General features: G+C 39.9%; 2 protein-coding genes and 10 non-coding genes across 12 annotated transcripts; 10 read left to right on the top strand and 2 right to left on the bottom strand.

The window, feature by feature from the left end:
* Positions 1 to 5,111: 5,111 nt before the first annotated feature.
* ZBTB37 (zinc finger and BTB domain containing 37) lies at positions 5,112 to 15,702 on the bottom strand. Its single transcript, XM_065892043.1, has 3 exons — positions 14,774 to 15,702; positions 13,210 to 13,309; positions 5,112 to 5,600 (listed from the first exon to the last, which is right to left on the bottom strand). The coding sequence occupies exons 1-3, from the start codon at positions 15,700 to 15,702 to the stop codon at positions 5,112 to 5,114; spliced, it is 1,518 nt and encodes a 505-aa protein (XP_065748115.1).
* A 1,174-nt stretch (positions 15,703 to 16,876) lies between these two features.
* On the bottom strand, positions 16,877 to 17,874 carry LOC136143793 (proline-rich protein 2-like). The gene is made up of 3 exons (XM_065901462.1): positions 17,853 to 17,874; positions 17,619 to 17,809; positions 16,877 to 17,473 (listed from the first exon to the last, which is right to left on the bottom strand). The coding sequence occupies exons 1-3, from the start codon at positions 17,872 to 17,874 to the stop codon at positions 16,877 to 16,879; spliced, it is 810 nt and encodes a 269-aa protein (XP_065757534.1).
* A 299-nt stretch (positions 17,875 to 18,173) lies between these two features.
* Positions 18,174 to 18,253, top strand: LOC136140907 (small nucleolar RNA SNORD74). Its single transcript, XR_010657681.1, has one exon. It is a non-coding gene; the product is annotated as a small nucleolar RNA SNORD74 (small nucleolar RNA).
* A 377-nt stretch (positions 18,254 to 18,630) lies between these two features.
* On the top strand, positions 18,631 to 18,692 carry LOC136141093 (small nucleolar RNA SNORD75). The gene has a single exon (XR_010657708.1). It is a non-coding gene; the product is annotated as a small nucleolar RNA SNORD75 (small nucleolar RNA).
* A 162-nt stretch (positions 18,693 to 18,854) lies between these two features.
* LOC136140718 (small nucleolar RNA SNORD24) lies at positions 18,855 to 18,936 on the top strand. Its single transcript, XR_010657652.1, has one exon. It is a non-coding gene; the product is annotated as a small nucleolar RNA SNORD24 (small nucleolar RNA).
* Positions 18,937 to 19,227: 291 nt separating this feature from the next.
* Positions 19,228 to 19,297, top strand: LOC136141064 (small nucleolar RNA SNORD77). The gene has a single exon (XR_010657703.1). It is a non-coding gene; the product is annotated as a small nucleolar RNA SNORD77 (small nucleolar RNA).
* Positions 19,298 to 19,600: 303 nt separating this feature from the next.
* LOC136140914 (small nucleolar RNA SNORD44) lies at positions 19,601 to 19,661 on the top strand. The gene has a single exon (XR_010657682.1). It is a non-coding gene; the product is annotated as a small nucleolar RNA SNORD44 (small nucleolar RNA).
* A 245-nt stretch (positions 19,662 to 19,906) lies between these two features.
* LOC136141073 (small nucleolar RNA SNORD78) lies at positions 19,907 to 19,971 on the top strand. The gene has a single exon (XR_010657705.1). It is a non-coding gene; the product is annotated as a small nucleolar RNA SNORD78 (small nucleolar RNA).
* Positions 19,972 to 20,337: 366 nt separating this feature from the next.
* LOC136140755 (small nucleolar RNA SNORD79) lies at positions 20,338 to 20,421 on the top strand. Its single transcript, XR_010657659.1, has one exon. It is a non-coding gene; the product is annotated as a small nucleolar RNA SNORD79 (small nucleolar RNA).
* Positions 20,422 to 20,589: 168 nt separating this feature from the next.
* Positions 20,590 to 20,670, top strand: LOC136140920 (small nucleolar RNA snR60/Z15/Z230/Z193/J17). The gene has a single exon (XR_010657683.1). It is a non-coding gene; the product is annotated as a small nucleolar RNA snR60/Z15/Z230/Z193/J17 (small nucleolar RNA).
* A 613-nt stretch (positions 20,671 to 21,283) lies between these two features.
* Positions 21,284 to 21,359, top strand: LOC136140899 (small nucleolar RNA SNORD47). Its single transcript, XR_010657679.1, has one exon. It is a non-coding gene; the product is annotated as a small nucleolar RNA SNORD47 (small nucleolar RNA).
* Positions 21,360 to 21,502: 143 nt separating this feature from the next.
* On the top strand, positions 21,503 to 21,580 carry LOC136140748 (small nucleolar RNA SNORD81). The gene has a single exon (XR_010657658.1). It is a non-coding gene; the product is annotated as a small nucleolar RNA SNORD81 (small nucleolar RNA).
* The last annotated feature ends 1,215 nt before the right edge of the window (positions 21,581 to 22,795 follow it).

The following is a 22,795-nucleotide window of genomic DNA, read 5'->3' as shown; positions in this document are numbered from 1 at the left end:
ATGTATTGTTTCCAAATGGGGAGCAATTATATTCTCCTCTTGCAAGGAATTCTGTTTATTATCATCCTAACATTTTCCATTTTTTCCACATCTGGCATAAATAAGCTATTTGAACAGTAAGAATGAACATTCACAAATCAAATACATAATGGCCCATTACAGATTTAGAAGCATTACAAACAATAATAGAAATTGGAAGGTAGGTCTAAAAAGAACTTTAAATCTTCAGATGTTTCATTATGTTTTAAAACACTGACTTAAAAAAAAAAAAAAAAAAGGAAGATTTTGGCTTTTTACTATTCCACATGGAACAGAGTGAGTTTACTTGAGGAAATGAAGATTTATGGTAAAGGAAATGGGTAGAGGTTTCTAATCTAGAAAAACAGTACTTTGGATAAGAATCAAACCACTTATTCATAACAGAAATTAAATTTTAATACTAGTGGGAATAACTTCATTCTTGCCATCATCATCATGTTAACTTAGAGAAATGGCAAAACACTTATAAAAACATTACTTTTCTTACAGTACTTTATGTAAACATGGTATTCATTTAACCCTACATTATTATACGTGGGAATTATTTTTAAAAATTACTTTCTTAAATCTGTAATTACCATCCTAAACTTTAATGCAGCTTTAAGGCAAGGACAAATCATAAGGCCTACTCTAAATGCTTTAAAGCAATGGGATTCAAGAAGGAGCACAAATGAGACAAGGATCTAGAAAAAGATGCCAACCTCTTTCAAGAAACTGATGCATATATGGCAGTATGAATTTAAAACCTCAACCAAACTATTATTATAAAGGCAAAATGGCAAGAGTGACAAATTGAGAGGCAGTGGTGTAATTGTTTCAAATCTAATTCTGAACTTGGCAAACTTTTGTTTTCAAGCTTTGCAGGCCATGTGGTCTCTGTCAAAGTACTCAACTTTGCCACTATTGCAGAAAGTAGCCATAAACAATACCAAAAGGAATAGGTGTGGATTTATTCCACTACCACTTTCTTTACAGTACAGGTGACCTCAGGATTTGGCCTGGAGGCTATGGTTTGCTGAACCTTGATCTAATTACTAAATCCTAGAGATATACTTTGCTAAGGGGCATCCTCTCAAATTAAGGGATTTACCCGGTTTAATGGCTAGTTGTCCCTTCTCTAAATCTCAGCAACCAAAATACTGAATGAGTAAGTATACAGATAAGGAGAACATTTGAGGAAGAGAAAAAAACCCACATCTGTTGCAGCTGAAAAAATAAAAACTTCCAAGATTCCAACTCCTTCCTGATTAAATGCCTTTCCACTATGACTTAGAAGACTTTTATCTTTGTTCAATTTAATTTCCTTTCCATTACCCATTGCTTTCATTTCTTTAAATTAGATCTTCCAGTCAAATAAAATATCATTTTTACCAGTTAAAACAAAATTAGTGTTAAGTAACAGCTAAAACTTTTCAAGAGTTATTTCTTGACTAAAGACTATTCAGCTATTAAGGATGATGTTCACTATTTCACTCTTCCATAAAACCACTTCCAACCAAGGCCTGATTTCAACTATGAAGTTAGTAGGAAAATGGTTTATTTCTATTGTCATGCCATCTTTGGAAAACCCTGTTTCAATGATGTAGAGGGAACTGGAAACATTGAAAAAAAACCCCAAAAAGTAACAACAAGAAAACTTCCCTTAACTGCTATCTCCCTTCTTTTCCAATTTTTATCCTTCAGGAACGAATTTATTTTTACACATTCAAGATTAGATTTGACCCTCTAGTATAACAGATAGGTTGGGGGTAGTCTGCAACTCACATAAAGTAAAATTCAACTCAGTTCAGAGGTAAATATGGTTCTGAGTAAAGAGAGAACAAGTCATTAGAAAGAGCCTTCTGCCTAAGTACAGTATTACTGTTCATGCCAATGCCATATTTTAAACTGGTATCAGAGTTCTGAGAGAGAATAAAAGGTACCTCTTAGAATGAAAGCAGATTAATATATTGTCATCTCTCTTCTTTTGCTGAGAATATTGGGTAGCTCCTTTGCTATTAAGTGCTACTCAATAAATGAAAACAGTCCCAGTGTTTGCTATTTCATGGCATTAAAGTACTTAATGATGATTTAGCTCTCACTGCTAATGCTGTTCCCTTCACAAGGTGACACGTGCAAGTTAAAATTTGGTAATGAGTTTTCAGCATTAGCTAAAGTCCATTTAGTACATCCTTAAGAGAGGTATCCTCTGTGCACACACCTATATAGCTATTCATTAAGGTAGATAGAACACTACTAACTCCTATGACCCTACAGTGATGTTAGCTAAGAACTAGGACAATGTCACAGTGAACCTGGATAAGAATCTTGGATAGTTATTTAGAGTAATATCTCTTCTAACTAAAATGGAGAAACTGCTTTCAGAAACGTAAATTTGTTTAAAAGTTAGGCTGGCTTGAATTTTCATGAATTTCACGGCTCTGCCCTAGGCCAGTTAAGAGGAGAGAACCAGCAAACACGATTGTGCTGATGTGGTCCTAGATGACCGAGAAGCACTCTATTCACAGTACAGATACAGCAAAAACCTATTAGCAGTGAATAAAAAGGGAGGGGGAACCCATCAAACACTCATAGCATTTCCACATCTATCAGACAGTCCCTACTTCATTTAAAATGTTTGTTGCTAACCCTGGATGGAGTACTGACAAATGCTGCAAAGTTTCTCTTTACAGAAATTACTGCACCTCACTTTTACAATTTGGTAATAGTTTAAATAGCTCTATTTTCTCAAATAACATCTAAGAAACTAACAAAGCAATAAAGAACTTTCCAGCATAATACTTCTGAAAAGTAGGATGGACTTAACAATTTTTGGTAGGCTTAAAAGCTCCATCTAAAGCAGCATATTCTGTACCTCTCACCTCCCTATTTAGTAATGGCAAAATCTGTCCACTGAAAGCATTGATTACCAGCTGAAATGTTTCCTTAAAGATTTCAGTCTAATTTCAACTCTACTTTTTCTATGCCACAGAGCATAGTTGGTCCCTAAGATGGCCCTAGGCGACAGTCTTCACCCTATCATGCTGTTGCCCGTCTAAAGAGGAGAATGCCATAGTCTATGTCTTCTGAAGACAAAATACGGCTTCAACATAATGTTTAAGGGTAGGCTCTAATCAAATGGTAGCATTGTTGCATTCCTATTGAAAGATGCATTGTTTTTCCAGAAGAAAAAATAACCGTTCATTAGTGATATGGTACAGCTGTATATGTACGTACAGGTCTCAGATTGCTTAAGAATTACCCTTTGCATTCTAACTTCCTATTATCAAAGCAACGCCATTCTTTCCTACCCACTTTTTCACATACCCAAGCAGTCTCAGGAAGGGAGCACACTACTAACGTTCTCACAAATGGCTCACCACCAGTTCAGGCATGATCAGCCCCTCTCCCAAATCTCTTTTACAATCATCTATGCCCCTGCACCAAAACAATTTCTTAAACCACTACATATTTAAATACTCTGTAAAAAATTAATGATCAATTAAGAGAAGCTAGAGATTTTTCTCTTTTCTATTTGCACTGTAACTTGTAAGCATCTACTTGCCTGCATCCCTTAATAATCCTCCTTCATTCTCTGCACGCAAGACAGGGCATCTAAAGCTCTACATGTTTGGTAAATTCTTTCTGACTCTCAGTGCTGGATTAAGAATCTCAGAAATACCCAGAATTACCAAAAAGGTCCCTTGAAGTTTTAAAAATCTTAGGAATGATTAAGTAACCAAACCTGATCAAAATCAATCCCTTGATCAATTTATTGCAACATGATTGTGCATGATGTTTTCTGGTAAATGCCCTGTAGTGTATTATTAAAAAGCAAAGCTCTTGGAGTCAGCAGCAATTTGCTGATGGTTGGTTTACGAATTACTAAGTTTGCAGACGCAAGACATGGATTTAGTGAGGTTCTTCTATTGGACTGAAAATATAAACTATCACATATGTAGAAGGAAATGGAACTGTAGTTGCAGTAAGAAGCATAATGTTGAATTTCTACAACCACAATATTGCGAAAAAATGTGTTTAAAATGTCATATAAAAGTTATCAAATATGGAGACCTGTGGATTTAAAAATACAATCCAGGCTCATTTCACTGTAAAGTGACATTTTTGATGCATAATATTGCTGTTATGTGAAGCTAGGAGCCGAAGAGGCTGGATGAAACTTTGGTAGTCAGCCTTACGCGTTAATTCATCTGGACTAGAGCCATTTCCTAACACCTGAAGATATATGAGCACTATGGCTTACAAATACCAATCAGGAAGGTGCAGTACGGCTGGCTCTGTGCTGTTCGATAATTGCAGAACAAAAACACTTCCTTCCCTGCTCTCCGCTTCCTCAATACAACACCCAGGCCCCCAAATGCAGAACTACACATTGCAAACACTTTGCTGCTCATTTTACTTCCAGGTGCCTAAAGTGCTTCAGGTGATGCTGCCCATTAGAATACTGCTCCAAGATGGCTGCATACATGAAACAACCAGGCAAAGTATCGGTCGCCTTGTCAGGGCAAAGATTAATCTAACCTTTCAAAACAAAAAGAACCACTGGGATTCTTTTTTTTTTTTTCCCCCTTCTTGAGATAAGAAACTGCATGTTCTGGCAGGGAAGGAAGAAGAGAAATTCCCCCTCATCATCACCATCATGATTACTTCCTTCTCTCTTGTGGCTGGCTGGTTCAGATGACCAAGGCTCCTGCTTCATTTTTCAGATCTGGGCAATTACAGCCACCAGGGTGATATGGACCAAAGTACAGTGTTCAAACATGACTGGTAGATAAATGATCATTTATCATTGTTTTGTTAAAAAAATTTTTTTTTTTATAAAGTTAACAAACCAAGGCTGTTGATCCCTGAATTAGAAAGTTGATTTGCTTGATTATTTTCCAAAGTGTGAGGTGGGAAGAAAGAGGGGAAGAGCCTCTAGTGCTTTTGTGTATGTTGCTGATACAACATCTTGCTAACATCTTCTGATCTGGTGTTGTGGCATTTTGTGAATCTAAGTACCAGCCCATGGCCGTGATGCTGGTTACTTACGGCCCAAAGGGGAAGAGGGTCTGCCCCACCTCCTCGCTGTTTCAATCTGGCCCAGTAGTGGACACAGAGCCCTGGGCAGTTTCCCCAGAAGCAACTGTCTCTTCTTGTGAAGGTGACTCTTCCTCGGCTTGTCCCCGAGATGTGACAGTTGTTTCAGGGGAGATGCTATGAGGCCCCTCCAGGGGTATACAGCCAGGGTGGTTTTTGCGAAAGTGCTGATTCAAGATGGCCTGGAAGGGGAAACTTTTGCCACAAACGTGACAGTGAAAGGGCTTGTTGCCTGTGTGCTTGCGGATGTGATACTCCAGCTGATCTTTCCGGGTATATTTCTTGCCACACATGCGGCAGACGAATGGTGTAATCCCCATGTGCAGGCGCATGTGGCGGTCCAGGCTCCCCTTCTGGTTGAAAGATTTGGCGCAGTAGATACAGGTGAGACGGGGGTTATACCGGAACCACCGCTCAGATACTTCCTGCTCTCGGAGATACTCCACATAGCCACTTACTCCCATCATTGCTGACTCTTCTACCTGTACCAGGTGAGGACAATAAGAAAGAATATATATTATTACGTATATAGAGTAAAAGACATCAAATCTATTTTTACCTCTGTTACTTAGCTATATGCTTATTTTTTGTAGCGATCCAAATAGGAAATTAATTACTACGAAAAAGTAAAGATGTTAAGATAGAAATTAAAAAAAAAAATCGAGGCCACTCTATTCCATTACCATAAAAGAACAGGACAGCTGAGTTACTTTCTTGCTGAAAAACTGCATGCTTATTAAACCCCTGCTGAATGTTTAATTTATGGTGATAGGAGAATCTAAGTCCACTAATACCATTCATTTGGACTCTAATTTGCAATTATACTCTAGACAATCAGGTAGGTACTTAGGCAATGTTGGCAACTTAGGCAACTTTCTGTGATGATGGAAATACTTGATAATCCACACCACCTAATACAGTTGCCACCAGGCACATGTGGCTATTAAGCATGTGTAATATGCTAGTGTGACTGAGGAACCGAATTTTTCATTTTAATTGCTTTCAGTTAACTAAAATTTAAATTTAAATAGCCACATGTGACATGGCTAATGGCTACTATATCGGATAGTACAGAATACATTATGGCAAGCACATTGTAAATCATATTTATGGCATTATCATTAATACTAAAATTTAACCCAACAGTAACTAGCTTTATAAAAATGTATATAATTTGTAGGTGACAGTATTCCTTTTTACCCCAAAATATTTTAGTACCACACCAACATATTTTCTTCATTCTAAAGACTAATAAAAGTTTAACTGACCTCAGAGAAAACTGGCAAAAGAGCTGGGAAAGGAAACTAGGCTGAGATATGAATTTACTAACTTGGTTATTCCCTCCTATAACCTCTTCACAATTTGATACTCAGTAAGTATTTACTGAGTGACTATTGTCCACCAAATACAATGACAGGTGCCACAGAGAAAGAAGTACAAGACTTGGTTTCTGGGACCTCCCTGCTGGCGCCGTGGATAAGACTCCATGCTCCCAATGCAGGGGGCCCGGGTTCAATCCCTGGTCAGGGAACTAGATCCAACACACATGCTGCAACTAAGAGTTTGCATGCCACAACTAAGGAGCCAGGCTGCTGCAACTAAGGAGCCCCCAAGCCACAGCTAAGTAGCTCTGGAGCTGAAACTAAGACCTGGCACAACCAAAATAAATAAATAAGTAAATAAGTATTAAAAAAAAAAAGTCACCAAAAAAAAAAAAAAAAAAGACTTGGTTTCTGATTTTGCCCTCTGAACAAAAAGATGAAACTTCTGAACAAAAAGCAGACAAAACAAAGAGAAGTAGGAGAAATACATATTCCTAATGATGTTGCTAATTCACTTTTCAAACTGTTTATAGTAAAGGTAAGTGTCCTTAAAATACACTGCACAGAAGTTTTATCATCTAATTTTACATACCTATTATTTGTAGTGGTTTGATTTAAACAGATTATTAAAAGTAAAGAGAGGGCTTCCCTGGTGGCACAGTGGTTAAGAATCCGCCTGCCAATGCAGGGGACACAGGTTCGAGCCCTGGTCCGGGAAGATCCCACATGCCGCAGAGCAACTAAGCCTGTGCACAACTACTGTGCTCTAGAGCCTGCGAGCCACAACTACTGAGCCTGCACTCTAGAGCCCGCACACCGCAACTATTGAAGCCTACGCGCCTAGAGCCCGTGCTCACAACAAGAGAAGCCACTGCAATGAGAAGCCTGCGCACCGCAATGAAGAGTAGCCCCCACTTGACGCAATTAAAGAAAGCCCGCATGCAGCAATGAAGACCCAATGCAGCCAAAAATAAATAAAGGGAATAATCTGTGAGTTATATTTCTCCAATTTCTCTTAGTTTATAAAGTATCTCCCCACTAAGTTAAATTTCTTGCATTGAAATAAAATTACTCAAGACATAAAAAAAGCAATTATTATAAAAGTAGCATTAAAACTCTGCTATTGTTACTTAGATTACTAACCCTTTACATCATTGCAAAATAAATGCTTTCTTTTTCTGATTTAATTTCTTTTTTAATGAAGGGAAAATGATATACAGTTTAAAACTTTTTATTAAGTTTTAGACACAACAGTGTGTTGACTCCTCATCACCCAACAATTATCAACACATGAACAATTTTGTCTTTTCTTTACCCTCACCTACTTCTCTCCTTTTTCATATTATTTTTGAAGAAAATCCCAGACATAATTTCATACATAAATATTCTAGTATGCATTTCTAAGAGACGAGGATTCTTTTTTCTTTTTTTTTTTTTTTTTTTTTAAAGGGCTTACTTTTTTTTTTTTTTTTTTTATAAATTTATTTATTCATTTATTTATTTTTGGCTGTGTTGGGTCTTCGTTTCTGTGCGAGGGCTTTCTCTAGTTGTGGCAAGCGGGGGCCACTCTTCATCGCGGTGCGCGGGCCTCTCACTGTCGCGGCCTCTCTTGCTGCGGAGCACAGGCTCCAGACGCACAGAGCTCAGTATTTGTAGCTCACGGGCCCAGCTGCTCCGTGGCATGTGGGATCTTCCCAGACCAGGGCTTGAACCCGTGTCCCCTGCATTGGCAGGCAGGTTCTCAACCACTGCGCCACCAGGGAAGCCCCTTTTTTCTTAATGTAATCAAAACACCACTATCACACCTAAAAAAACCACAATAATTCCTTAATATCAATTAGCTAAGACCTTAATTTTGTTTTACTTAATCTGAACATGAACAATCTAAAGAGTCAAAATATTTAACATATGAAATAAACATGGTTTCCTCCTATCTGAACACTGGGAGGGAGAGAGAACAATATATTCCTTTGAATGAATAATTTAAAAATCTTGAATTTATAAATCCTTTGCATTCAAAATTCTATATTAAAATATCACCATTCATAAATTTCTGATTTATTTAGCCTGCTGACTTCTAAAGTCCTTGTGTGCATGGGTGTATATAGCACATATGTTTTTTATGTATAATGTTTTGAGTAAAAAGCTTATATACACATACACACACACAAAAAAAATATATATAGGGGCTTCCCTGGTGGTCCAGTGGTTAAGATTCTGCACTTCCACTGCAGGAGGCATGGGTTCAAGCCCTGGTAAGGGAACTAAGATCCTACATGATGTGCGGCGTGGCCAAAAAAAGAAAAAAACAAAAACAAAAATACACACACACACACACAAATATATATGAGCATTTTATTTATTTATTTATTTTTTGCCCACACAGCATGTGGGATCTTAGTTCCCTGACCAGGGATGGAACCTGTGCCCCCTGCATTGGAAGCACAAAGCCTTAACCACTGGACCTCTAGGGAAGTCCCTATATAAGCATTTTAAATATATAGGAGAAAATTCCATACGTGTAGCAGAGATAAAGTACAATGCAAAGAGGAGAATATGTAAAAGTTGACTCTGGATTAAATGGAGAAAAATGAATCTAATTAGCAAATAATCTTATACCCTTTTCTTGATTATCTAAAAGTGTGTGTTGTCTCCTTTCACATGTTAGCTAACAATGCTCTTCAGTATTTCCAACAGAATAGAGGTGGTTCTCAGCAGGTTTGGGAAGCAGTATGAGGTCAAGCATTGAATGGTAAGGCTTTAGATGATTTCTGATTTATTTCATATAACATTTCTTTCTGCTCCAATTCCCTGGATAATCAAAACTGAACTCACATAAAGAATGAGGGATTGGGACCTCCCTGGTGGCGCAGCGGTTAAGAATCCACCAGCTAATACAGGGGACATGGGTTCGATCCCTGGTCCGGAAAGATCCTACATGCTGTGGAGCAACTAAGCCCTTGCACCACAACTACTGAGCCTGTGCTCTACAGCCCGCAAACCACAACTACTGAGCCTGTGTGCTGCAACTCCTGAAGCCCGTGCGCCTAGAGCCTGTGCTCCGCAACGAGAAGCCACCGAAATAAGACGCCTGTACACCACAAGGAAGAGTAGCCCCCACTCGCCACAGCTAGAGAGAGCCTGCGCGCAGCAACGATGACCCAACACAACCAAAAAAAAAAAATAATGATGATGGATTATCCCACTAAAAGGTCCTGGGTGACCATGGGCAGAGCATAGAATAACTTCTCTGAGGTTTAGTTTCCCCATCCATAAAATAAAAATGTTAGAATATGTTTTGCCAATTCCACTGGATTCTCATGGGAATCAAATATGATAATAATACCTTGAGATATCCCTGAATGCCTGATGTTATACTTTACAGAAATTAAGGGTGCTGGAACCTGGGTTCAAACCTGCATCCTACTTACTGTTCGACTTTGAGCAAGTTATTTAACTACTCTGTGCATCAGTTTCTTCATCTGTAAAACGAATATAATTAGCATCTACCTTATAGGTTGCTATGAGCATTGAATGAAAGTGCTTAATGTAGCTCAATAAATGTTAGCTATTATTAAACATTACAAAAATTCACAATATTATTCATAATCTTGAGGATACTTATTCCCTAAAAAAAACTGCCTAACTTTAAGGAAAACAATGTCATAGCAGTATTATCCACAAACAGAAAGTGAATGTATTTTAGTTATCTGTCATGAACCATAATCAGAAAACTCACACATTATGATCAATTTCACCTAAAAATTATTGCAATAAAATTGCAATAGGGCTTCCCTGGTGGCGCAGTGGTTGAGAGTCTGCCTGCCGATGCAGGGGACACAGGTTCGTGCCCCGGTCTGGGAAGACCCCACATGCTGCAGAGCGGCTGGGCCCATGAGCCATGGCCGCTGAGCCTGCGCGTCCCGAGCCTGTGCTCCGCAACGGGAGAGGCCACAACAGTGAGAGGCATGCATAGCGCAACAAAAAATAAAATAAAATAAATTGCAATAAAAGAGCAAATAAATGAGCATAAAATGTAGATTAGGTCCTTGTCAAAGGTAACAATGTATCTTTGGTAGTTTTATTCCTTTATACTCTAAAAGAAGCAAGGACAAAAATGGCTGCCTCCTGGTTCTCTCTGTCAGGAAGAAGTGGATCATTTCACTTCTCCCAGTTGGCAATTCTCTACTAGATTGTAAACTCTGTAAGCACAGGGATAATTCTATATTGCCGAATATGCCAGGACTTGACAGTGCCTGATATGTAGCTGGTGTTCAAAAACTATTTTTTAAATGAATTATTCCATACAATGAGTAAATTCCATATAAATGAATGCTTCCTGTATTTTCTAAAACAAATACCAGTCTAGATTCTTGACATGGCCTTCACTGCTGTCCACAATCCTAATCTTCAGTTACTAATCAGAGACTAAAATCTGAAGGGACTTATCTGATTGGTGCACTAATTTTATTTAAATACTCCCAAACTGAGGACTTCACAGGGAACTAAATAACTCCTTATTTAGTAGTTGTCTCTTTATTGGGCACCTACTCAGTAATCTTAGCTACTCAGAACTACTTAGAGGTAAAACAACTCCCATTTAGTGGGCACCTGATAAGACAATGTCAGATACTAAGATTAGAAAATGTGGGCTCTGCTGTCAAGGAGATTTCAATCTAGAAGGAGACAAATTAATGTAAATAAGAAAAGAATAATTTATATGAGTCAGTAGAGAATTAGGAAAAAATTATATGGTACCATGTATAAATGCTACAGTGGTTTAAGAAGGGGAGATCAAAGAGGACTAGGCTAGTTAGGACAGATGGAACTAGGAGTTAGGCCTTGCGTGGAGTCAGACACCTGGAAAGAACAGAGTATTCCAGACTCAAGGTGCAGAGACAGAAGTCTGATGGAGTTCTGAGGCACAAAGTCTGCCTGTTTGGGACAGTTAATGCTGATGAATGGTGGGAAAAGCTGGGTTAGAAAGATTATAAATTACTTGGAAAATTAGACCAAGTATTTTAACCTTCATGTGGTAGAAAAAGGAAAAAGCCATAGAATATTTCGAATAAAGGAGTGACCTTAAGTATTCTGTTCCAGTTAAATCACCCTTATAATCAAGAAGCTCCTCAAGCCTACCAAAATTTGTTTTTACTACAACGTAAGTCCATGTCCTGTTTTGGTTCTATGTGGTGGGAAAAAAATAACTGGTGAGTAGACTCGTCATAATAAACTTTCCATGTTAAGACAGCGGTCCCCAACCTTTTTGGCACCAGGGACCGTTTCATGGAAGACAGTTTTTCCACTGACAATGGGGAGCCGCCACTGGTCCGAGGCCTGGGGGTTGGGGACCCCTGTGTTAAGGCATATATTAACTCATCTCTTAATAGCAATTCCAGACAATACTACTTATCTCCTATTTCTTTACAGCCTGTACCTTCTGCTTCAGTCAGGTAAACAACCTTGTAGAATTCCAGTTTTTGTCCCTATCCTAACTATATGTGGAATAAGTCATCTCTTTCTAACTACTTTAAAAACCACACTTAAACTCCCCTGAGTAACACTTTCCTTAAGTGGATATTGATTCCTGTAACTGCCTTTTAAGCACTCCTACTCCCACAACACAGTTACTTAAGTCTATATAGCCTTATCTATATGTGCTTTTTGTATTTGTCTTATCTGTCTTATGCCCACATTAAGTTGTAAGGTCTGTCTCATTGCTGTATTTATTTTCACAATAGTTACCGTCACATAGGTCACAGAGTCATCACATTTTATTTGAGAGATGAAGAGAAGGGCCCTAATAATATGAGTAAACTTACTTTTCCTCCAAGCTCCTAACACTTTCTCTCACACCTTATTAAAATTAAAAAATTCTCCTATAATGGTTGCAGTTCCTTTTCTGATACCAAACAGCATGATAATATACAAGTAAATACAGTTTATAACAATGTCTTACTGCTGTTACTATACTATATACACAATAAACATCTAGTGGTTTAGATAAAAATTAAACAAGATACTATCAGTATAGTGCAGAAGATAAAAAATTAGCTACGCAATCTTAATCCACCAGTGTTTCCTTTTAAAGGGCCACAGTGTTTACAATTTATTGTGTTCTACTTGGTGAGTTCACCAACTTTTTAAAAATCAATCTTCAATGATAGACACCTGTGAGAAAAAATAAACAAAAATATCAACCAACTACATACTTATATTACTTGCTAAAAAGAGTTGCAAATAAAATAGAAGACATCATTCCTATCCTTTCTAGAACATTTTAGTCTTAACAGGACATTTAGGAAGAAAATAAATGAAAGGATACAAGCATACTAAAAAGCGAACAGGACACAAAAATGCATAAGCAACTCATTTACAAATCTACAATACTATATAAACTAATAATTATGTAGTCTTATATCCACACATGTACAAAATCAAACTCTCTCCATCCCAGGTCCTACATTAGCTGCATGTAGTTTTCAGAGGTTATTTTTATTACTCTTAGGACTATAGACTGGCTCCTGTAATCAGGAAAGAGTTTCACAATCTTATCCTTTTCTACTTCCCCAAATCTGCTGACACCAAAAGTGTATTTCCTGCATGCTCACAAGCAAGAATAAAGAGAAAAGTAATCATATACAGTATTTATTAAACAAGGCCAATGTTACCTCTCCTACATCTTTCCTTTCTTATTCATTATACTATGTTCACACACAGTGGCAATTTCTTCAACCACTGCAGCAGTTCTAAATCCACAACTACATACCTGGGAGCTGGGTTGCTTAGGCTCATCCATTCTCCCAGGAGACTCACTTCTGGCTCTGTGTCTCTCCGTCAAGGGAACAACACTGCCGGAGGGGCTAAATCTGTCGGAAGAAGAGCACAAAGGGGACTAATACAAAAGTAGTGTCAAAAGTAGTGTCAAAATGGTGATGTCTGCCTCCTTTATCCCATAGTCTAGGAAGGCGGAACAAACTGAACAACAGATTTCTAAGAAGTCCTTTCATGGAGCCAATACAGAATCATACATGAAATAAGAAAAGCTTGCCCTAGTAAATTTAAGAAATACAAAATGATGCAGCCAATATGACCTGGTGAAGCTAAGGCTAAATGTAAACTTCTATCCTTATATAAGTACCAGAAGACCAAAAAAGAATAAATTAAAACTGGGTCTGTAATTTTGTTTCTTCTATATAACTTTTAGGTTCTTGGTTGATCCTTTCCCCAAGCCCCATGATAATTTTTTATATATTTCAGACTGTTGACGTAGATCATGAAGATCAAAAATCTTTGCATTTAACCTATTATTTCTGATACAGTTCTAAGATGGGGGGGACAAGAGTGCTAACATAGGGTGACAATAAGTATTATGCTCAAGAATATTTTAACTATTAAGGACACAAGAAGGAAAATACTCTAATCAAGACCAACTTAAATGGATATAGTATATACTCTCTGAATTTCTGCGACACACTTGTCTCTCAAGACCAGATGCGAACCAAAATCATAGCTTATTTAGTTATCACTGTTCATACAATTTTAAATTTTTAAGAAAGGAAAAGAATATTACCCATCTTAGTTGGTAATATTTCTTTCAATTGAGACTTTCTTCCAATTTACTTAGATTAAAATTATTGTTATTTCCCCACAAAGAAATGTTCTAACGACTGCAATGCATTAGAAAGCGAAAAATGGGGCATGGGGCATAGGGCATAGTAGCACTGGTGAAAAAAAGAAACTGTCAGGTTTGTGGTAGCAGCTGTCCTCAATGACAAAACAGAAAAAATATCATCAAATGACAAGTGAAAAAAAAGGAATGAAAAACACCCAAAAAGCTTTTCTTTGGAATTACTGTGATTACACTAAAAAGAACAATCACTGCTGGTACCATATTTCGTCTAATTTGGTAGATGGGGGCAAAGAAAGGTAAACAGTGCTACAAAGGAATGTGAAACTTCCAGAGGCCACCTACCTGTGTGAGAACATACCAAGGAAGGGCAGTGCTGTCAGATTCCCAGCTGATGACCAGCTCTCTTCCTGGAATTCCGAAGAAACCCTGGCAATTACTGATCCTAGTGTGACTGCAGATGCTATTCTGATTCATGAAGTGTCTAATTTTACCATAATTCTTACAACACTGTGAATACTTCAGGACTAGGAGCTTCCTGCTTTAAAAAAATTAGACTGCAAGTCTTTTGGCACACTTCCAGTTTCCTCAACATAAACTTTGACTAAGAACATCAAGTAAGGAAGATACTCTTTGTATCACACAGAGGGCCTGCTTTAATTATGTCTGCACAACAGCCATTAGATGGGCAAACAAAACTTACCTGTCAATTTCACTGCTTGTTGGCCTAGCCACCTTGGCTCCTGAAGATCCTAACATGTAATTTTCCTGTCCTACAGAACCATGGCCTGTGGTGTCAATCACCATGGCTGTGACTTCCTCTGCACTACTCCCATCTTCTCCGGAAGGCTGATTCTCAGGCCCAAGCCACTCTTCTAGATTTTCAGTTTTGATGTGTACTGCTCCAAGAACTCTAACTTCATCATCACTCCGGGCCCCTCGGTCTGCTACTCCTGTCTCCACGTACCACTGTCCTGCTCGGTTGATCCGAAGAATGGGCTCCCGGCTCTCTACATCAGAACTCTGTTCAATTATCTGAGGGCTGGTGGACTCCTCAGGAGGACTGAGCTCCCTGATATCCAGCACAGCACTAACCTGACCTCGCCGGTTCCCCTTTGGGGTATTATGTCGGGGGCTAAGGGAGCGGTTCAGATTTGGTGTAACTCTGTGAGACTCTGGAGGTCCCTCTGGGTGCTTTGTCCTTGTTTGACTTAATTCAGCTTCAACCTCAGCCACATTGATTTTGAAATGAATGCCCTCCAGGATCTGTGTACATTTGTCTATAATATGCTGCATCTGCAGAAAACTGGCAGCTGTCAGGTAGCTGATGATATCTGCCAGTTGCAGGCATATCCGCCCCGTATAACAGAAAGAAAGGAGCTGTTCAAAAACAGTAGGGTTCTTTATGACTGAAATGGAGACAGTACTCATCTCATTCAAGGACATGTGATCTCGGAAATAGGGGGAGCTGGCAGCCAGTACCACTTTGTGAGCCCGAAAAGCTTGTCCTTGCACGTTGACCACGATGTCACAGAGACGGCCCTGCATGCGCAGCTGGTTTAGATGGCTCAGGACAGAGTTGCTGAAGTCAGGGATCTCCAGTTGTATGTTCCCACTCTTCTCCATGGTCATGCCTGAGGGTGTAGGCAGGCATTCAACCCTGCTGAAAGAGGAAAGGAACTGTCGTTAATAATTATAACCAGTCCCCTCAGGCTTTCCAATTCACACCTATCTAAAAATATTATCTGGTAAAATTTCAAAATCTCCAAATAAATAGAGATACTTTCCTTATGTTTAAACATGGAAAAGAAATACCAACAGGTTTAGTAGTTTAGGTTTCACAGCAAGGCACCACTAAAACCAAAAAGTGATTGTTAGACTTCTAAAAATTCAAGGTATGCCCACATTTTCCTTATTAACAAGCTATATAACATCAAAACTGAAGTTCAACACAATAGAGGGGGTAAAAAAAAGCAGTGTGACAATTTTTATTTACTAAGCGTTAATCATAAGGTATTTGCACACAATATAAAATGCGGTGACAAGTTTTCTTTGGAGAAGGAAAGCAGCTTTTAGAATAAATGTAATTATACACAGGTGGGCTGATTAGATACCCTTAATATTTTACTACTTGATGCATGAGTTATGTTCATTATTTTATAAAGTGACTAATATCCCTCCTGAATATAAGTCATTATTTCTAAGCTGAAGGGTCAGAGCTCCCCACAGAAAGGCTTTGGGTTTAGGACTTGGAGGTAAACTCTAGGTTACGAAAAACTCCAAGTTGTGTAGAGAACTTGAAGAAGTTCACTCTCAGGATTAGGTAAAGGTAGATAAGCCTGCCTCTATCTAAATTCAAAGTTGGAAATTTCAGGGTGGTAATGATACTTTGATTCTGAAATTTAGTTCCCCAAAGCTGGTGAAAAACAGAGCATTTACCAAGTATGGTCAATATTTTTACATTAAAAGATTTTTGAAAAGTTGCTGCAACGCTAAGCCTGTAACTGCATCCAATAGTCTTCACTGGTTGAGAGTAGTCTGTAAAAATCCCATTAGAAAGACACTGACTTGAGCATACATAGTTACCTAAGACCTGAAACTTCAGGAACTTATCTGGACAAGCTCACAGAATTGCCCTGCATTTACCACACACTTATCAGTAAATAGGGAAGTGTATACACTGCTTTCAAGAACCAACTTTAGCCAATCTGACCTTTTTCCAAAGCGTTTTTGTTTGTTTTGAAACTTTTAATCCAATAAGAGCCTCTGTCGATGCCATCATGAATTCAGATGTTTATTTTGGAGCCTACACCAGCGCCTTTTTTGTTTGCTCTTCCCGGCAATTCCCCAGTGAGGAGGAAGCCCCTGGAGTAAGGTCTTTCTCTACCGTCGGCACTGGAGGGGTGAGAGCTGTAAGAGGGAGAATCGGGAACTGCATGGGGTTGGCCACTCCGGTACTTGAGTGGCTTTCGTCCGCGTTAGGAAGCATGGGGAACGGGGAAAAAGCAGAGGGGCGAAATGTCACCGAGGAGCGGGGGCGGAGAGGGGAGCAAGGCGTGCGGCCGGGAAGCGAGCAATCAGGTGAGGGTAGAGGACCGGGAAGGGGGCGGCGCCCCGGGACCCTGTCCAGGCGGTAGGCGTAAGCGGGCGGGGAGCTGCCTAGAGGTGGGTGTGTGTATCTGGGTGTGTCCGGGCTGCCGTTGGGGAGGGGGCTGCCCATCCCGGGGTCCTGAGGGAGGGGCCCACGAGGGGGCGGGTCCGGCAGCTCAGCCCGGCCCGGGGCCAAGCGGGTGGAAGGTCTCCGGGTGCCTTGAGGCGGGGTGGAGGGAGGTGGCTGAGCGCCCCAGGAGCAGGCTGCGGCGGAGACCGGGCGAGGCGGCCCCAGTGCAGGGCAGCGGGACTGCTGTGCGGGGCCCGAGCCCAGTCAAGGAGCAGCACCTACCTCCGGGGGTGGAAATGGGCCGGAATGGGCCGGAACACCGTCCCGGAAGTGAAACCCCCCACCCCCTCCCCCGGAGCGGGCGACGTGCCGGAAGGAAATCGCTCACCCTTACACCGCCCCCCTTCCCCCTCCCCAGCGCTTTCCGTCCCTCGCGCCCCCTCCCCTCTCTTCCCCTCCTCCTCAGTCCGTAGGAGGGTGGGGAGCCCTGCGTCACGTGGGCGGTCGTGTCCCCGCCCCGGGGCGCGGCCAGGGGGCGGGGCCTAGGGGGCGGGCTTAGAGGACTGGACGGAGGTGCTGCTGAAGGAGGAAGAGAATGAGAGGGGGAGGAGTTGAAGCCGACGCTGGCGGAAAGTCTGCGTCATGACGTCATGGAATAGAATCCTTATATACAGGCGCCTGGACGCCATCTCGGTCTTTAGAAGGTACGAGACGGTCTTCCTATATGTGTGTTTTGTGTGCTGTTAAGTAAGTTCTTAGCCTGAGAGGCCTCCAGCTCTTGGCAGTTAGGATCTTTTTAAGCCGGCTGGCATTTCTAGGCCAGTCGCAGGCCATCGCACGGTTCACAAGGTGAAGATGATGGAGGATTGCGAGTTGGGTGCGGGCGCGACCTAATTATACTCCTCGGGTTGTTGGGCCGAACTGCGGAAAAACTCCGGCTCGCGGGCTCTGCCTCTGATGAAGCCTGTGTTGGTAGGGACATCTGAGACTGTTGATGAATGCCAACGGCTCTGAGGGCGGCGCGTGCCGAGTCACCGAGTGGGTCTTTGTTAAAGACCTCGGCCCGAGTCTCCTTCAGCTACTTGCTCTCAGGAAGGCCACGTGGTTCTCTAAAGGCTGCATTCCTCACTGCACCATTATTTCCGTCAGTGGTTCTTAATTATGTGGAATGCTCTCGCGCAATTATGGGTGGTGTAAACGACTTGCTTACGTGGTATGGACACGACGTAAGGTTTAAACTTAGGTTTAAAACAAAATGAATTTTTAAAATACCTAATCTTTCCTAGGAACGGTGCCAGGCATGAATGCAATGTGGCTTTTGATGGCTTCTGGTGGACAGGTAAGTAACGGCTAAATACAGTGGGAAGAATGAAATCTGCTTAGATGTGGTCTTTATGCTAAGCCTGTGATGTTTTAAGAGTAGTGGGCAGAAGGGATTTCTGAAAAATTCTATTCTGAGGCTTAACTGCTTAACGACATTAGTGATTAACTTAGCAGCACAGCATGTTTTATTGGATTATTCTGTCTATTTTCTAGTTGTGTACCAAAGGGATGAGAACCGCTGCTGGGGTGAGTTACTGAGATTCCCTGAAAAAGGGAAGTTAGATTGAAAGTCCAGTGAATGTGCCACAATGATGACAGTTTATTTGCTACTCTTGACTGTGAGGGTGACGAGAATTATTACCACCATTATGCTAACTGAGGCACACAAAATGGTGGTTTAGAGAACATAGAGATTGCACCCAAGTTTATGTGAAACTGTTTCTTCCCAGGTCTTAAAGCACAAGCTTAATGCTGTATCCATGGGCAAACAGGTGAGAAACCTTTTTTATAGTCCATGTTTATCTAGTACTTCAAATTCTTTTCTTTTTATAAGGGGTTACAAATTGCCAAGTCAATGTTGGTGCTTATATTACGGTTTTCCTCACCTTTTTTTCAAATGTAAATTGCTGTACTCTAGTTTTATATTTAGTATGAGGGGGGATCTGAGGAAACAGACACTATGATGGTTGCGTAGTTCAACAGACTGAATCATGAAAAAGATAATACCATTTGTCTGATGTATCTGAGTTAGTAAAACTTTTGCTGATGGTGTAAGTAAAATACCACTACTAACTAGTTTCTCTTTTTGTAGGCACTATGCAGGAAGTTAAGCACTATGTAGGCACTAAGCTGAAAGTTCAAGGGGTAAGTAAAATCGTAACTGAAAACATTGGTGACAGGGCAAGCATGACAAAGAATGCCACTAATGGCTTTTTAGGGTTGCCTTCTAATGCACAGGAAGCAGTCTTCCCATAAAGTGTTTGAACAGTGTGCTGAATACATTAAATAAAAGCCAGATCCTTGTACTGTCTTAATTTGTGAGAGCAGCCTGTGTGATGATAAGCAAATACTGACTGAACATGAAGGTCTTAATTAGCTCTATCTGATTTCAGGCACTTTTTAGATTTGTGGGGAGAAAATTGATTTGGCTGTTATAAAACCACTCTCATTTCTTAGGTGGACTTGAATCCTTGACATGTCCGGGCCAACTTTTTGGTAAGCATTAATGTTAAAAACAATTTAGTAACCTCAACTGTTAGCTGAGAATGCTGATAAAGTGGAATGTTTAACTACCAAGCTAATTTCCTATGTCTGGTTTGCAAGTGCATGTTGAGCATGCTCTGAACAGGGTTTTTGTAATGATGTTGAGCAAATGTCTGACCTGAAATGAGCATGTAGACAAATCTAACACTGAAGAACCCTGTGACAAATGTGAGAAGAATAAGATTGACAATAAGATTGACATTTTAATGAAAGGTGTATCATTTCTCTCATAGATCCTGGGTACACGTTTTTATCCATGGATGGCTTGCTTGGGGTAAGACATGAAAACAGTTCTTTGGCTACTGGCATTTGGGTTTATATTCCGAAAATGTGCTGGTCTTAGTAGTTGTTGACCTATGTTAGTGTTTTCTGGTGTTGGACTGTTGAGAAATAAACAGGCTTTAGTATTAAGCTGTTGTGAAGTGTGTTTAAAGAAATACTTCTTTGCAGGTGCAAATTTTGGAGATCTTTTATATAAAGGTATGTATGTTTTATCAGTCTTACCTAGTTACTGAGCAAGATGCTGTTAGTGATGATTTTTAAAAAATTAAACAGATGGGAATCTCTCTGACAAAGAATGAAGATTTTTAAATACTGAAACGGTATCTGGAAAATTTTTGAAATCTACCTATTAACTACCTATTCAGTTTGATTAAATTTCATTAAATTTTTGCAGGTGACAAGAGAGGTACTGGCTACAACGCAGGGAGCAAGACCTTTTAAGCAAAGGTATAGAAGTCTCAAGTTTGGTTTCTGTGTTTTGTGGTATAAAGCCGATACAATGATGATAACATAGTTCAGCAGACTAACAGTGATGAGCAAATACTGTCTTTCGCTCCTATCTGATGTATCTGGCTGCAACAATTCTGTTTATATACCCATGAAAGTGGAAACCAGCCACTGTCTCACAGAAATATTCAGGGATTTGGATAAGTGTAACAGATGTTCTGTACTGTTAATTTCAGGATTAGGAATTTACATTTTGGATAAGAACAGGCTAACGTGAGGAAATTTTTATGGCATATACTATAGATTACACCAGAATGAATAATTTAGCGGATTATTTTTGATAGTCATTTCTCAGAGAAGTTTTAGATTCATAGCAAAATTGAACAGTAGGTTCCCATATAGCATCCTCCCCATCATCATCTACCACCAGAGTGGGACTTAAAATTTTGAACCTATGTTGAGTTGACACATTTTTTCACCCAGAGTCCAGTAGTACATTGGGGTTCACTCATGGTGTTGTACATTCTCTGGGTTTGGACAAATGTATTGTGACAAAGATCCACCTTGCACAGAATAGGTTCACTGCCCTAGAATTCTTTGAAAAATTTAAAAATCGGCTACAAAAAATGGGAGAAAGGGCAAATTTTAAACAAGGCTTTTATTTTCAAACAGGCACATGTGTTACCCTGAAGATTTCAAGGTCAGTCAGTCTATGGTATATATGGTGAGTTAGAATGTAACCAGTGATGTGATGATTCTGCCAAATGAATAGAATGATATCACTGTAAAACCGTTCCATTTTGATTCTGAGGTTACTTTATCAACAAGTATCACAAGTTTTTTCCCTTCTACTGTGATTTGACATATATGGTCTTTATTTTCAGGGCATTTATGACAGCAGTCATGCAGCTTAACAGTTGACAGGTGAGGCTTGAAAATATCAGTACTGTTTTGTTCCAGAATACATGATGATCTCACCCCAACTTGAACTCTCTCACTGATTGCTTGATGATGTTCAAAGATCTGATAATTCTGTGTATCCCAAATGCAATTAGAATTGGCATGGAAATGGGACTTAAAATGGTTTCTCTGTTCTTGCAGGCAGCTGGATGGATGCTCATGGGATAGGAGAGGAAACAACTTTCAATTTTTTTTAAAGCCTATTGTATTTATTGGCCATGCTGCACAGCATGTAGGATCTTAGTTCCCCCACCAGGGATTGAACCCGTGCTCCCTGCAGTGGAAGCGCAGAGCCCTAACCACTGGACCACCAGGGAATTCTCCAACTTTGAATTTTAATAAATATTTATGAACCATCTGAAGTGTGCTCATTTCAATTTAATGAGATGAACGAAGGGAAATAGGACATTTTTGTAATTGACCCAACGGCATATTTTTTGCAGAAATTTTCTGATTTAATGTGAAGTGCCTGGGTCAGTTTGTCACAGTTGAAAACCAACCATTGGAATTGTAGCCTGAGGCTGGAAAAGTGAAAGATGAGCTTGAACCACCTTTGTGCTGTGCAAGAAAGTTCTGCAGGAATGAAAATGTTGAAAGAACACAGGAACTTCAATGATACTTAATTTCCAAAATGGGCAATTAAGTCATTAAAATACATTGTTGAAAATTGCAGAGAAAAGCAGAAACTCTTAATGTTAAGTGGTAGGAGTGCAGAAATTGGGAAAAATCTCCATTTGCTGTAGTAAGCACCAGGTTTCAGTGCTATCTAGGAGATGCATATTGAAAAACCTAGAACAGTGAGATCTTTTAAGAATGAGATCAGTAATACTGTGGTTATAATGTCCTTCAGAAAATGGGTACTGGTTTTGCAAATTTCTGGTGGGGGGGGGGAATGTGGTTTGTTCAAGTTAATGAGAAAATTAGTGAACTGGTGAGTTGCTGGTTATTTCCTAAATACCAAGGAAACCATTAGCTCTGGGAACACCTAAAAAGTAAATGCCTGCCAATCAAATTTCAGCTTGCTTTCTAATTTGGCATTTCAGGTGTGTAGGAACATTAAATTGGGGTTTTAAGTCTTAGCATGCCAAAACGTTTACTTAAACTCCCACTGACTGAGACACTATTCTAAAAACTAGTCAAAACACCAGTTTATATAAAAGCAAGTTGACATTTTTTTTTGGCTGTGCTGTGAAACGTGGGATCTCTCTTCCCCCTGAGATTGAATCCGGGCCACAGCAGTGAATGCACCTAATCCTAACCACCAGACCACCAGGAAACTCCCTGCAAGTT

The sequence above is a fragment of the Phocoena phocoena genome, chromosome 1 (genome assembly GCF_963924675.1).
Source record: "Phocoena phocoena chromosome 1, mPhoPho1.1, whole genome shotgun sequence".
Classification (NCBI taxonomy): Eukaryota; Metazoa; Chordata; class Mammalia; order Artiodactyla; family Phocoenidae; genus Phocoena; species Phocoena phocoena.
Note: the sequence above shows the minus strand (reverse complement) of the source record. Positions and strands in the feature narration are given on the sequence as shown.

Coding starts and splice junctions, on each gene's coding strand:
- LOC136143793 (XM_065901462.1), bottom strand. CDS start 17,874: ATGACGCAGACTTTCCGCCAGC. Junction 17,810..17,852: donor GACGCAGACTTTCCGCCAGC/GTCGGCTTCAAC, acceptor TTCCTCCTTCAG/CAGCACCTCCGTCCAGTCCT. Junction 17,474..17,618: donor GGAAGGGGGGCGGTGTAAGG/GTGAGCGATTTC, acceptor GGCCCCGCACAG/CAGTCCCGCTGCCCTGCACT.
- ZBTB37 (XM_065892043.1), bottom strand. CDS start 15,702: ATGACCATGGAGAAGAGTGGGAACATACAACTGGAGATCCCTGACTTC. Junction 13,310..14,773: donor ACAAGCAGTGAAATTGACAG/GTAAGTTTTGTT, acceptor TTCTTCCGACAG/ATTTAGCCCCTCCGGCAGTG. Junction 5,601..13,209: donor CTAAGCAACCCAGCTCCCAG/GTATGTAGTTGT, acceptor CACCTGGTACAG/GTAGAAGAGTCAGCAATGAT.